This window comes from Vulpes lagopus, chromosome 4, assembly GCF_018345385.1.
Source record: "Vulpes lagopus strain Blue_001 chromosome 4, ASM1834538v1, whole genome shotgun sequence".
Lineage (NCBI taxonomy): Eukaryota > Metazoa > Chordata > Mammalia > Carnivora > Canidae > Vulpes > Vulpes lagopus.
In genome coordinates this window covers 120,006,846-120,021,119 of record NC_054827.1, presented here as the reverse complement: position 1 = coordinate 120,021,119, position 14,274 = coordinate 120,006,846, and the positions used below count along the sequence as shown (strand labels likewise).

General features: G+C 49.4%; 1 protein-coding gene across 7 annotated transcripts in view; it reads left to right on the top strand.

The window, feature by feature from the left end:
• AFAP1 (actin filament associated protein 1) overlaps positions 1-14,274 on the top strand; it is a 141,477-nt gene that overhangs the window by 65,729 nt on the left and 61,474 nt on the right. For all 7 annotated transcript variants that reach the window (XM_041752320.1, XM_041752318.1, XM_041752319.1 and 4 more), the window contains 2 exons: positions 6,512-6,620; positions 13,367-13,578. In XM_041752320.1, the coding sequence (XP_041608254.1) occupies positions 6,512-6,620; positions 13,367-13,578 (321 nt within the window). The remainder of the gene's footprint in view (positions 1-6,511; positions 6,621-13,366; positions 13,579-14,274) is intronic.

Sequence of the window (14,274 nt, the reverse complement as noted above, 5' to 3'; positions counted from 1 at the left end):
CCTGTTGGAGACAGTGTTTGTTTCAAGGTTCTTTGTGTACCTTGCATTGTGCAGTGGAAAATGAGGACGGCTTGGCAAGGTCGGAGAGCACTTCCAAAAGTCAACCTTGTAACGCTGATGATGCTTCCACACAAAGGGAACATTGGAGCATTTTTTCTCTGTCTGGGCCTGGGAGTAAACATGGTGACAGCCGAGGGTGTCCCATGAGACCTGCTGACCCTTTAGTGTGGCCAACAGAGCTTTGCAAGGGCTTGTGAGAGTGTAGGGCTGTGTGCTGCATATGTGTTCAGAACTTCTCCTAAATCCTCGAAATCACAAGCATGGTATGCAACATGTTTGACAGTCTGGTTGAGCTCCCTTGCTTTCCAACAGGAGACTGGAGTAGGCCAAGATATGCATTTGTTTAAAAAAGCTTGTCTGGAAAGAGGTTTGTTTTGTTTCACACCGAGAGTGTGCAGCTACCCAATGGCTGTATTCCGTGTGCAGCAAGGGTGTGGGGCATGTGTGATAAGTGGCTGCCTCCCTTGGAAACGGATCCCACCAGTTGGACGTTGTTGCAGGCCGAGCCCATGCTTGAGTAGTCATTCCCCAGGGGGCCAGATGCCTATGGCACCCATCGTCCTCTTTTCTCCCCTTCTCAGAACAGCATTGAGCCCAGACCAGGGGCTCTCAGATCTTTACAGCTGAGAGAAAAGAGCAAGGTGGACCCCTCCTGAGACTCTACATTTGTATGCTATCCAATCAAGCCATTTAGAAATATTTTTATTCAATAATTTAGTAGCAGGGTGTCTTTATATGGTGTCTGGATGGGGTATGGGAAAACAACTAAGTCTTTGATATCTTAGGGCCAGAGTTTATGTAAATGTGATCACTTATTATGTCAGCAAATAATCATGAAGGGTCTTTTATAATTGGGTTAAAATATTCATAACATAAGTTATATGATTTTAACTACTGTTAAATGTTGAGTTTGGTGGCAGTAAGTACTTTCAGAGTGCTGTGCAGCCACACCCACCCTCCATCGCCAGAACTGTTCCGTCTTCCCCAACTGAAACTCTGTCCCCATGAACTCTCCCTTCCCCACCCAGCCCCCACTCTGCTTCCTCCCTCTGTCCCCAGAACTGTAAGCATACTGTCCCAGCTCTCCCCACCTTGCCTGCCGCCTGCACTTAGGCCTCCTAAAAGCACTTTCACAGTGACTTTGTTCTATCTGACAGATGAGATTATGAGGCTCTTTGAGATTATTTGACAAAATTAAGTATTTTTCCAGTTGCATAATGGAGACAAAAGTCCAAGATTTAAAACAAGAAAACCGTTTGTTTCCTGGTGAAATCTGATGTGGTCCTTTGAGCGAACATGAATCACTTGTCTTTCTGAGGAGTTGAGTCTCATATGTAATTCCTGTGGCATCTTTTAAAAGTTTAATCTGTGGCTGCCCTCCAGATACGTATCCTGTTTACACTCCCATTGGGCTGTTGGCCTTCCCTGTGGATGCCTTCCTGCTGGTGGAGGCTGGGAAGATGACCCGGTCCAGCCCCATGGGGCTTCCACTCTTTGCCTGCCTGCATGAAGCCAGAGGAAGCTTCCCAGCATGGTCCAATGCCTGCTGCGTGCTCATGTGCTACGTGGAATGCAAGTTCAATATTGAGCAGAACGGAACAGGGTGTCATTTGGATAAAAACTTTTATTTTGCTAGGAAAAGTACTCAGAATCACGCTGCTACGATCGAGCCCCTTTTGCAGCTGAGGCTGTAAAATTCTGTTACCCACTCCCCAGGTGTGCTCAGCAGTGTGGACACCTTCATACAGATGCCCTGCCTCATAGGAGATTTAGATTCCTGCATGGGTGCCCTGTGTGCTTCTAAAGTACTTGTGTTGCTTGTGGCACAGAACTAGACCTTGGACTCTGATTTTCTTAGTTCAGATTCTGTTATTCTTAATGGAATTTAATCACTGTAACAGTCTGGATGCCCACCATGTAGACAGAATTCGAGTCAGAAAGGGATTCCAGATTCTAGGCTGATAGTTTGCTCTGCTAGATGAAGGCTCTTATCAGTTTATTGGGGTTTCTGGTGCAGAGGCTGAGTAATGGACTGGGGAGGAGGGGAAAGTGGTGGGGAGCAGTGGAGGGACAGAGAAGGAGCCATGAGGAGCACAGGGCATGAGGAATGTCTGCTTTTCTGATGAGAAGGAGAGAATGGCAATAGATGACATGAATGCACTGTGGTTGGACCAGTGGGTTCAACGGGCTGTTTGGCTCCTTCCTATGGCAGGTACAATGGGCACTGCAGCAGGTGCAACTGGCCTGGCAGCAGGGGCGGTAGGAGGTGCAGCAGCAGGCACAGCAGCAGGGTGTAGCAGGCATAGCAAAAAGGCACAGCAGCAGGCACAGCAGCAGGCGCAGCAGCAGGGGCAGCGGGAGGGACAGCAGCAGGTGCAACTGGCACAACAGCAGGTGCAGCACCAAGTACAGTAGATGCAGCAGCAGGCACCACAGCAGGTGCAACTGGCCCCACAGCAGGGGCAGTAGGGGGTGCAGCAGCAGGCATAGCAGCAAGGTGCAGCAGTAGGCACAGCAGCAGGCGCAGCAGCAGGGACGGGAGGGACAGCAGCGGGTGCTGTAGGATACGGTCATGACATAGAAACGCAGTGTGTACTATTCCCCAGCCTCCTAATCAGTACCCAGGCTGCTCGGGTGGACTTGCAGCTCCTCCAGCAGTTAGCTCTGTGCACGTGTGGCCCCCTTGGGGTCTCACCTCCTGGGCCTCAGCTCCCTCATTTGTAAAATCATAATCAAAATGCCTACATCTCAGTGTTAATTTCTGAACAGGAGAAGATCTGTATAGAGGATCCCAGAACAGTGATACATGGCAGACAAATAGTAAGTGGTAGATTTCGTTGTTATACCACTGAAATAATATACGACAGTTATGTTTCTGCCATACAATTATATAAATGTAACATTTATCATTATCAGTCGGAAAATCGTTCTTGGCCAGGCTTCTCCTTTAAATTGGCAAAGGCAAATAATAATGGGCGCTTTTTTTTTCTAAAAAGATGGGATTTAAATGATGGCCAAGCAGCCCATAGCTTGTATTCCTAGAAGCTTGGGCTTCTCTTAGTGAGACATGGACCCCAGGAGGAGAAGCTTTCCTTAAGGCAGGTGACAGTCCCTAAACTACAGAGTAACTTCTGCTGACGGCCTCATCTGTGGAAGAAATGTTTCCACGCATTTGACCTTGCCTGGTTACTGGTGCTGGGCCATTCCTATCGTTTATTTCTAGAGCACAGCTGAGCCACCAGTAGCCCTTCCTCAGGAAAGACAGGTTCTCACGTTGCTTCTCAAGTCTCCTCAGAGGCTGTGGTGGTTGGAGTGTTTTGTGGGAGCCTGTTCAGGAAACAGGGGTGATGGGAGCAGGATGGAGGTCAGGCTCTGCGCGCAGACTGGGTATCTTCTGGAATTGAAGGAGAGTTGCACAACCCAGTGGGGGTGGTGCGACGCTGGTGTGCAGTGTCATCGGTAGAAGGGATGCCTTGGCTCCTGCCCTGGCCAGAGGCGATAACATCAACTCTCACTGAAGTCTTGAGACTGGTCAAGTTGACATTGTGGCCTGCTGACCTGCCACATGATAAGAACACTGGAGCGAGAATCTCAGACCTCGGAAGGATGTCAGAGGCACCCTCATTCAGAAGGGAGGACATCAGCGCCCAGAGTTAGGGGGTGTCGCTCGGTCCCAGGTCGGAGCTGGCCCCATATGCAGTGCATGCAGGGAATCAAGCTTTGTCATCTCTGTGCTATACTCTTGCTTCCTGCCCCTCTTCTGGTTTCTCTTGTTTTCCATGATCCCTTTTGGAAATCTGCCTTCCCTCTTTTCTGCTTTTAAAAACTCCTGTTACTGGTGATTTCAGTAAATTCTTACCTATGGGGAAGTATCAGAAAGAAGCATCTCCTCTGAAAGCAATAGTACTAACAGTTTGGGTACGTCTTTTTAGCCTCTCCCCAACTTGCTCTTCACAAGTCATAATTCTTCTGCCTAAGGATCTAAAACCCAGAATTTCAAGGGAAATGGTATTTGGGAGTGGAGTGTGGTCCCTTCTAGAGACAGAGGGTGTTCCTCTGTAAGAATTAGTTTTTGAGGGGTATTACTTCAAAGCAAAAATAGTTTAATTTTTTTCTAATTTTAAAAATGATAAATTTTTACACTTTAAAAATGATAAATATTAAGTAAAAGAGCCAAGCCAGAGATATGCATCCACTTGTTAACATTTTGGTGGATGACCTCCTGTCTTTATACATATGTAAGCCTAAACACATTTCTATCAAGGGCTCATAGTGAACCTGTTTTCTCTCACTTAACGGTGTCTAGTGGGGGGTTTTCATGCAAATGACTGAAATGCTTAAGCACTGCTCTTTCACTGTGCAGGAATGTGTCCGCACACCTTCTCTCAGTGAAGATTTACATTGTTTTTAGATTTTGCTAAACATTATTGAAATGTCTTTGTGCATTTTTGCTCACCTGACCAGTTGACCTCTCGGCCTGTGTTTCCAAAAATAGAACTATAGGATCCAAGGCATACCCGTTGAAAAGCTGTGCCAAACACAGGGTCTGAGAGCCTCCTGGGAAAGCCCAGCATCTTGGGAGCAAGCTCTTCACCCTGTGCACCTTTGCATTTCTTGTAGCCCAAGGAAGGGGAGTGTGTGCTGTTTCACAAACATTTGTCTGATTCAGCTATTCGTAATGCTTTCCCAGGACATGAATAATTTGACTGTTTCGACATACCAAGGGGAAGTTGAAACACTCTCTGTTTCATGAATAAAGACACTCAGTGAATCGGGCAGCTCTTTTCCAAAAGCAACAAGCAGAGATTTTAACCCGGGCATGGGCTCCTGTTCAGACCTTGCCTGGGGCTGAGCACAGTGTATCAGGTTCCGCTTTAAGCACTGCCTCTTCGGGAGGATATGAAGCAGTTGGGTACCATCCAGGGTACGACCACAGAATGACGGCAGTCGAGAAGGCAGCCTTGAGGAAGGCGTGCGAGGGGTCAGGGGTTATTTGGTCCAGGGCACAGGCCTAGGGGTGGAGCGGAGATAATCAGGCTCCAGTAGATGGAGAAATTGTGTAAATAAATGACCCTTCATCTGGCAGGATGAAGGAGCGGGCTGGATGCACACAGGGTGATTAGTCATTCACAAAGGGCTTCTTGGATTCAGAGCTGAGTTGTTTCACTTTCTAGAGAGTTTATATGGGTATAAACCCTTATTTCCTTGGAACAGTGTTCTGCTTGGAAACTTAACTTGGTAGATCTTCAGTTTGGGGTTGCTGTTCTATTCTTTTCTCAGTGATGTCTGTCCAATTTGTTTATGGAATGTAGGTTATGTGAGCTGGTTACAAAAGGAAGAAAGTGAATATGAATATAAAAGGTGTTTAGTGGACCGACCTGGTGTTAGAGAAGCCAGCTCTGTCATTTACCAGCCCCTGGTTTTGAGGAGGTTGTTAGAGACCTGGAGACGCACTTTCTGTGTCCGTGATGTGTAAGGAAAGGTAGTCTACTATGAAGGATTACCAAGTAATCCGCCTGTAGCCGAGACAGAAGTGCCAGGATAGTGCCAGGCAGGTAGCAGGTATGCTGGCTTTCCCTGTCCATCCCTTCTTACCTTGCAGTTGATGTGAGGGCCAGTGAGTGATAGAAGCACCAAGCTCCTAGGTGTTCATGGGAGGAGGAGAGGTCGGTGTGCGCGGGTCATCAGGAACATGTGCGAAGAGAGAGGGCTTCAGCTGGGGCTTGACGTTTGGACGGTCCTGACAACTCTTCTGTGTCCTCAAGCTTCAAAATCCCAGTGCCTCGGTCCGAGCATCTGAGAGGACACTGTAATGTGATTGGTTTTTGCCACAAGCAGATTGTCCTTCTCAAGAGAAGTTTCTTTTAGAGAGTAGCTCAGAGGGGATTTCCTTTTATAATTTTTGAAAAGTTTCCCTGGCCTGTGTTGGGAAGATGGTGCAATCGTGGGCAAGCCTTGTTCCTTTATGTAGCCACTGCTCACCTGGTGCAACATGGTGATGAGCACCAGTGAATCTGGACAGTTGCCATGCCCCAGGGCCCCCGTGCAGTGGTATGCACAGTGGTATGTCCTGGGGGGTGTGGGAGGGCCAGCACTGGGGGGACAGACCTCCACCTCTGCCCTGGGGAGGGTCCAAGAGAGGGCTATAAGTTAGCCCCTGCCCCAGAAGAAGGGTGTGCCAGGGCACTCACAGCTGCTGGCTACAGGTGAGCCAGTGTGGGCTGAGTGACGTGTGGCCAGGCTCTGGGCTGGGAGTGGACATGGGCAGGGAAGCAGTAGAGACCAGTCAGGAACTGAATGAACCCAGAACCTCTTTGTGGGTCACTGTTCTTTTTTGCCATGGACTATACAAAGGAAAATGGATAATTCCGGTCAACACCTGCTAGTCCATATGGCAGACTTTCTATTCATGGTTCTGATATCTGTGGTGTTTCTTCCTTCTTCTCCTTAGCCACCTGACAGTGGGCCGCCACCGCTACCAACATCCTCTCTCCCGGAAGGTTACTACGAGGAAGCAGTACCACTGAGCCCTGGGAAAGCTCCGGAATACATCACGTCAAGTGAGTATTGCGTCTGCCTGCCAGCCTCTTGATGTGGGGGACTGTGAAGAGTGTGGCCTACTCTCTGGGTATGGAGGGGAACCGGGTGGTACAAGATACCGGGGACATAGGGGCCTGATACAGAAAGGACTCTGAAAGCCTGCAGTGCCTTAGAGGTGCTTGTGGAAATTTGGATGGTTGTCTTTCTCTGACTCATGTCAGGTAGACCTTGTGGCTGAGTGGTCACAGGTCTCGGTGAAATGTGTCCCCTTAGGTCATAAGGTGGAGAGGTGCATGGCGTGTGTTTGTAGCACCCCGTGCCTGGGGTGTGGCCTGAGTCTGCTTCCTCATGCCCAGAAGGCCGAAGGAGCCTGGATACAAAACCAGCCCGTCTCTTCTTATTTTCATACAAGTTCTACTAGAACCTTCTTGCCGAGCTAGAGTTGTCCTGTCACGGCTCTGGTCTTCCCTCACAAACACCTCGGTGGTTTGGTTTTCGATCACTGGCTTCATTCCTCCCTCGATGTCAGACAGGGGAGCTGTTATCTCATGATGAAGTGGAGGGAGGATATCCAAGTCCCCGTGGTCGAGGGAACGTTGCTTTGCTCATAAAAGATAAAATGGGAAGTTGAGTGGATTTGTTCATTTTAGTCACGAGGCTTTGGGCACATTAATATTCATGGCACGTGGTGGCCCATCATCTGTCTTCTATGGCAGTGCACGCCAGCTCCCAGGGCGGTCCTCCTATCGCCCGAGGTCTCTGGCCTCTGTCTTTCCTGGCAGCTGACAAGTGGAGGTGCTGCAGTACAGTGTCCCTGGCGTGTTCCTGGAGGGCCTCCCTGCATGTGCTTTTTGCACGTGGGCCCAGTGAGCAGGACCGATGGCTCCTCAAGGGCAGGGAGACCTGTTTGCTGGTTTTCATAGCAGTCACATTCAGAGAGGGAAAGGGATGGTTCTGGTATGGGGGTTAGGACGTGCTGGGTTCTGAGTTCTCTAAGATGTTTTCTTTTCTGTTATTTAAAAACCATCCGTGGACAATGCACTCATGTAATTTCTAAAGTGTCCACCATTTCAGAAGTCAGTTGAGTCATCAGAAAACACAAAACCTGAAGCGGCTTGGTGTCATTCAGAACCTCACTGGCTTCCTTTGCTTCTCACAGCAGGGAGTCCGGGAAAACAAGCTTTTCCACGAGGGTATTTCCCACTGCTGGGAATATCTGGCTCTAGCCTGCTCCTACCATCCTTCCCCTCCCACCAACATAGTTGCAAGGCTAGAAACCAAGAACAATTGCAGTCTGAGAGGCCCAACCTCAGTGACATGTCCTGTCCTGTTGTTCAGAGAAGCCATCCCTTAGTTGCCAATGGGAACTAAACGCAGCTTTTGTCAAGCCTAATCCAGAAGACAGGGTAACAGAAGGACACAGGCTCGGGACAGTAAGTCAGTGGGGACAGCCCGCTGAGGCTCCCTTAACCAGGTGTCTGGGGTGGGCAGCTGGTGGCAAGGGCCCCCCTTCTGTCTCCTCTTCCCCTCGCCTCCTGAGGAATGATGCAGGGAGATGCTGTCCAGGTGGGTTACTTAGGGATGTGGAGACAGCTCTGTTGAACCCATTCTCAGGTGTAGTTCCAGCAGAGGAATAAAGGGTGCATAATAGGAAGACCTGATGCAGCCATGGAAACAATGGAGTAGCCTGTGTTGCAGGACAGGCTGGAAGGCACCTCTGCAGAGTGGCACATGCCTGGCCGGGCCTCAGAAGATGAGGGAGAGGGCCTGTGGGAGATTCACGATCTGTGGATTCAGCAGAGAGCTGGCCAGCCTGTGACAGCAGGTGTGAGCTTGCAGTGGCACCTGACACTTGAGCCAACCCTTAGCGTGTACTGGTGGTGGCTCGCCTCCTGCCTTATAGACTGCTCACAAATCTCTCCTGTGGCCAGCCCTGACCCAGAACCATCCATGGAAGGGAATCTGGGGAAATGTCATTCCAACTGTGCCCAGTTGGTATGCTGTAAAGCCACCATTTCTCCCGTGTCCATTTGGCGTCCAAGCACATCTCTTTTAAGCACATTGAATTTCCAAGTAAAGACAAGAGCAGCATCACAGTGCAGGTTAGCATAATTCAACTATATTGCCTGTATCATGGAAAACTCCCTAACTGCCCAAGGGGATAGAAAGTCCCTTTACTGACTTGGGGGTGACACCTGTTCTCTTCCAGCAGGGTCATACTCCCCCCTTGGAGAGAATGTTGTAGCTTGAATGTTGAGATCCACGGCCAGCTGCTGTTGGATGGGAGGGAAAGGGAGGGGAGGAGGAGAACTTGTTTACATGTACACAGATATTAGAGTCAGAACAAAGACTCATGCGTAACTAGTCCCGTCCTCATTTCTACAATTGGTCAATGGTCATAATGTATATTTATAACTTCCTTCATGTTCCCATTGTCTTCGGCAAGCACCTTGGTCGATCACTCAATAAAATGACTCATCTTTCCTTCCTGAAAGGTCTGGCTGCTTTGGATGGTTCACTCCTGGGACATGGAAGTAATGAGGGCTACTCCAGGGACTGCCCTTTCACCCCAGTGTGGCCATGACTGGTCACCACAGCCACTGCCCTTAACCCTCTCTTTGCCTATTCACTCCCCTTCTAGGTTAATAGAGCGATTACTGCGTCCTTTGGAGGGAATATTCTGCCCTTAGAAACTAAGACCTATGGGCTAATAGCCAAAATTTCAAGGAAAGGAGGCAGAAATTTTGTCAGTGGATCCCTGGGGTTCTAGTGAGAGGAGCCACTACCATTCTCAGCCCTGGATTCCCAGACCTGTGAGCCCTGGCCATGGGTGAAAGAGCCCCACTGAGGCAGAGCATATACTGCTAGAAGGTATTCTGGAAGCTAGTACCCTGAGTTCCCCAGGGGTGGCCAGTCAAGGTAGACCTGGAACTGAATATTCCAAAGGAATTCCACTGGTCTGTTGGGTCAGCTGCTTCAGGTAATGGGGCATGCCAAGACCAGTGGAGCTCATGAGCACAGACCCATAGCTTGGACTTCATTCACTGTAACATGAGTTCTCTGGTCAGAAGCAATGCTGGGGTGCCATGCTGGTGAATAGAGCATTCTGCAAGACTGTGCTTTTGGCAGGAGCACCGTGGCAGGGAGTGATCTCTTCTGGTGAAAATGCACTGTTAACCCTCCTGTGATGGGAGTGAGCCAGTTACTAGGTAGCTGGCTGACACCCCAAGGGACAGTGTCATGTGCAGGCAGGACACCCAGAAGGTCCAGGAGTCACTAACTCTGCTGAGTGGAGATCCTTCCTTGCACCACAGCCATGTACGTGATTCCATTTGGATGAGAATCTGGGGGAAAGAAGCTTCCTGATGTCTATGTGACAGGCTACCTTAGGGAGCCAGTTGTGAAGATCTGCTGAGGCTTTGCTAAGAGCTCAGCTGGTATGTGAACTTCACTTTCTGAGCCCATCTGGGAGGTCCATTCAAGTCCCTTCTGCCTACCCTGCTTGTGGCCAGTTCCTCTCCAGTCTTGGCCATCCAACCAAACTGTTAGGCCATGCTGAGGAGTCTGTGTTAGGAGAAGAAGCCCAAGCAATAGGCACAGGGTCATGTGTACCTGAGCTCCTAGCTCGCACCTGGTATTTATGGCTTATGGGCCCAATGGATGCAGCCTGCTCAGATGCTCCGTGGTGGGACAGGTGACCGAGAGCCACGTTGGGCAGCTGAGGTGCCCATGACAAAGCATTTAGATGCTGCTAGAGTATCCAAGAGCCAAAAGCAGTTTTTCTGTAGCTGAGCTCTGAAATCCTGAAGGCCTGCATTGAGCTTCACCTAGAGGAGCCTGCCTGCCATCAGGCTTCTGTTACCATCTAGAACAGGGCATGATCAGAGAAGCAGAGCCACTGTGACATGGAACAGAAGCTTCTTTCTGGGGGCTGGACTTCACACAATCATGGCAGCTATTGGAGGCCATGGGAACTGCACCTGTGGGTGGTTCAGCAGTCCCAAAGAGCAGCCGGGCTTGAAGTGGTGGAGCTCAGGGACTCTGAAATCCACAAGGGCAAACTGCAACCCCATCTATCCATGACCCCCCACCTGCTAGGCAACACCGAAGATGCTGGTCCTCTTGGCTGTGGTGCTGATACTTATGGAGGATCTGCACCACCCAACTTGGGGGCCCACCAGCAGGGCAAAGGATGTACCCACAACACATGCCTGAGCCCCAGGAGAACCTGGTGCCCTCCACCAACCTTCAGAGTGTAGGGGCTGCCCTTCATTTCTGCTGTCCCATCTCCTTCTCAACGGCACTCCCTAGTGCTAACCTCACCCACACCATATGGACCATGGGATTCTGGGGAGCTGGTTCTAGCCGGCCTGGGTCAGCGGTGCTGTCACTACAGATCTTGTTGGGGTTTGGGGTTCAGGCTTGCATTTTCAGTTTCCTGGTTGCCCTCTCTCCTCATTCTCTCCCTCCTTAAGGGCAATTGCTTGAAATGCCAGTTGTGATTTTGTGGGAGATGGGTATATGTCTAAAATACACATTTTAACATTTTATAGTTGAAGGTCATTATTTACTGGAGTGTTCTTCAGTTTGGCCATTAATTGCCTATGAGACTGGTGTCTGGCGTGAAGAGTGTTTCCTAACCAGCAACATCCTGTAAACACACAGATTTACACAGGCCTTTGCTGGCTCTTTGATCTGCCTTTTGTTCTATAAGAAGTGTAGATGTCTACACAGGACGCCAGGATGTGCCAGGGGCTCACTCCTCCTCCTCTTCCTCCTCCTCAGGGGAGACATTCTAGGACACCCAGTGGATGCCAGAAGCTGTGCATAGTACCCTATTTACACATATGTGACAAAGTGTAGTTTATGAATTAGGCACAGTAGGAGATTGACACAATAGAACAAGTAGGATGGTACACGGTAATAAAAGTGGAGCAGTTGAGGGATGCACTGGTGATCACACTCTCTCAAAGGATCTTACTATCCTGTATGCATCCTTCCTACAGTGATGTGAGATGATAAAGTGCCCATGTGATGAGATGTGAGAGGGGAGTGATGTGGGCATGTGACGCAATGTGAGGCTACTGCGACCTTCTGATGTTATGTTAGGAGGAAGATCACCTGCTTCTGGACACCCATTGACCACAAGGAACTGAAACAGCAGGAAGTGGAACCATGGATAAGGGGGGGAGGGCCACCATACTGACATGCGCTCATCTCTGAGTGGCTGAAAGGACCCCTGAGGGCATGGGTGTGAAAATCCCTCGTGAAGGTGAAGCCCGCCTGGTTTTGTCATGGGTCTATATGGCACCTTTATGTAGAAGTATGGCTGGTCCTTGAACACTGCGGGGGTCAGGGCCACTGAGCCCCTGCACAATTGAAAATCCATGTGTCACTTTGACTCTGCAAAATTGTAGGCACTAATAGCCTGCTGTTGACAGGAAGCCTTACCCATGACACAGAGCATCCATTTACACATTTTATATGTCTTATGCATCACGTACTATAGTCTTAACCATAAAAAAAGCTAGAGAAATGAAAATGTTAAGGCAAGGCAGTTAAATACTGTCCTGTATTAATTGAAAAAAAAATCCACTTATAAGTGGACCCATGTGGTTCAAATGTGTGTTCAAGGTCCAACTGTGTAAGTATGAAAAAGATTGCCTGACGCATAGTAAGCCCTCAATAAACGTGCTGAATGAGTGAAATCAGATGTATTTCTCCCATTTACAACTGTTCATTAATCCTTTTGCTCATTTGTTCACTAAATGTTTGTTGGATTCGATGTTCTAGAAAATGAGCTAAGAACTGAGGGATTCATGATCCTTCCAACTATTGTGAGAATAACCTTCGTAAAATGAAAGTCTGAGTTTGCACATTGCCCATCTGAGACCTCAGATTACACTGGCTCTCCAAGCGGCCTGGGCTCCTGCCACCTGTCAGTGGTTTGCTCCAACACTTCCTACCATGTCAGCTACATCCTAGCCATACTAAGCTTTTAAAAACTGCTTTATTGTGAAACATATTTACTGAAAAAGTACTCAAAATATGCATATGGACTTACTGACGTTTAATGCAGGGTACCCAGAAATTAAACCCTGAGAGGCAAGAGACATATTCAGACAAAGGCAGGAGATTGGGTAGGATGAGCAGGAAGCCTGTGTGAGAGAGCCGTGCGTGTAGAGCCCCAGCAATGAGAGAGAATGTGCTGCATTCAGGAAACTGGAGATGATCTGATATGAACTGTTCCTGCCTCATAGAATGAGAAGGATATGTGTAAAGGTCTCTGGAAGCCTGAGGAAGGAGGCCTTGGGCTGGGTGTGGAATGGGAGCAAGGGAGGGCGTGTGGCAATGCATGCAGGCAGGACTTTGCAGACCCGAGAAGATCTTGACCTATTGGTGTGTTGTGGGAGAGCTGCACCCTGTGGGTGGTAGCCTGTTGGCTGGGTCCACTCACCCAGTGGCGGTGTGCCCAGGATCCAACACCGGGGGTCTGCAGACAGCCGAGTCCTCACGGAGCAGCATAGGACTGGTTTTCACAGATGAAGACTCTAAGGCATTTCAGTTTAAATCTCATCATTACTTTCCACTGCCTACCTTGGTTATTTTTTCCCAGTCTTTACTGATTACCTTTACCCCACCACATGGAGGGCCCCTTCCTCATTTCCTGGTACCACAGACATACTCTTGAGCCCACAGGTAGGATTCCAGATAAGGTGTTTGTAGACAGGCCCTCAATCTTTACTTCTTTCCTTACTTTTGACAGATTATGACTCAGATGCAATGAGTAGCTCTTATGAGTCTTATGATGAGGAGGAAGAGGACGGAAAGGGCAAGAAGACACGGCACCAGTGGCCGTCCGAGGAGGCCTCCATGGACCTGGTGAAGGATGCCAAAATCTGTGCCTTCCTACTGAGGAAGAAGCGCTTCGGGCAGTGGAGCAAGCTTCTTTGTGTCGTCAAAGACACCAAACTGCTGGTAACATGACGCGGATGGGTTGTGCTTGTGTAGTGGGTGGGCTCTGCTGGCAGTCTCCCTGGATGGGGTCGATACTTAGGCAATGCTAGCATTGGGTGGCAGGAAGTGGCAGGGGGGCGCCCGGCCTCAGTGCCACCTTACAGGGAGCTCCTTGCTGTCAGGGCGGTCACCACCGAGACTTTGATGCCTTTGCCGCTGGTCCCTGCAGCAACCAGCGGGCAGAGTCCTTCCCACCCCGGGCCAGTGTCTGCGGGTGTGTACCGCTGGAAAGGCACAGGCTTTCACTCGCCAGAAGTCAGCAAGATGGATTTTCTCATTGGTAATGAGTCAGTGAATTCCTCAAAGCCAGGTCATCGAGTGGGCTGAGCAGGCCAGGCGGGGTTTGGGAGGAGAGTGTCCAGGAAAGGAAATTCTTTTGGAAAGCTGAAGGCAGATTCTTTTTTTGTTTGATCCTAGAAGCTGAATAGGAAGATGGATTAAGTAGCAGAGAAGCAGGGTGCAGGGACACGTGGGCCTCCTGCTGTGTTGTCCTTCCCACAGGGACCCTGTTAGGAAGTCTGAGCCCTTGAGTGCCTGTGACATTCCCACTCCCTCCTCCCTCCTTCCTCCTTCTCCTGTTCTTCCAGCTTTGGAAACCCTGTTTGATTATCAGAGTTTCTGCATTTTGTTTTTCCTTCAAACTAACTTTGGGGGAAA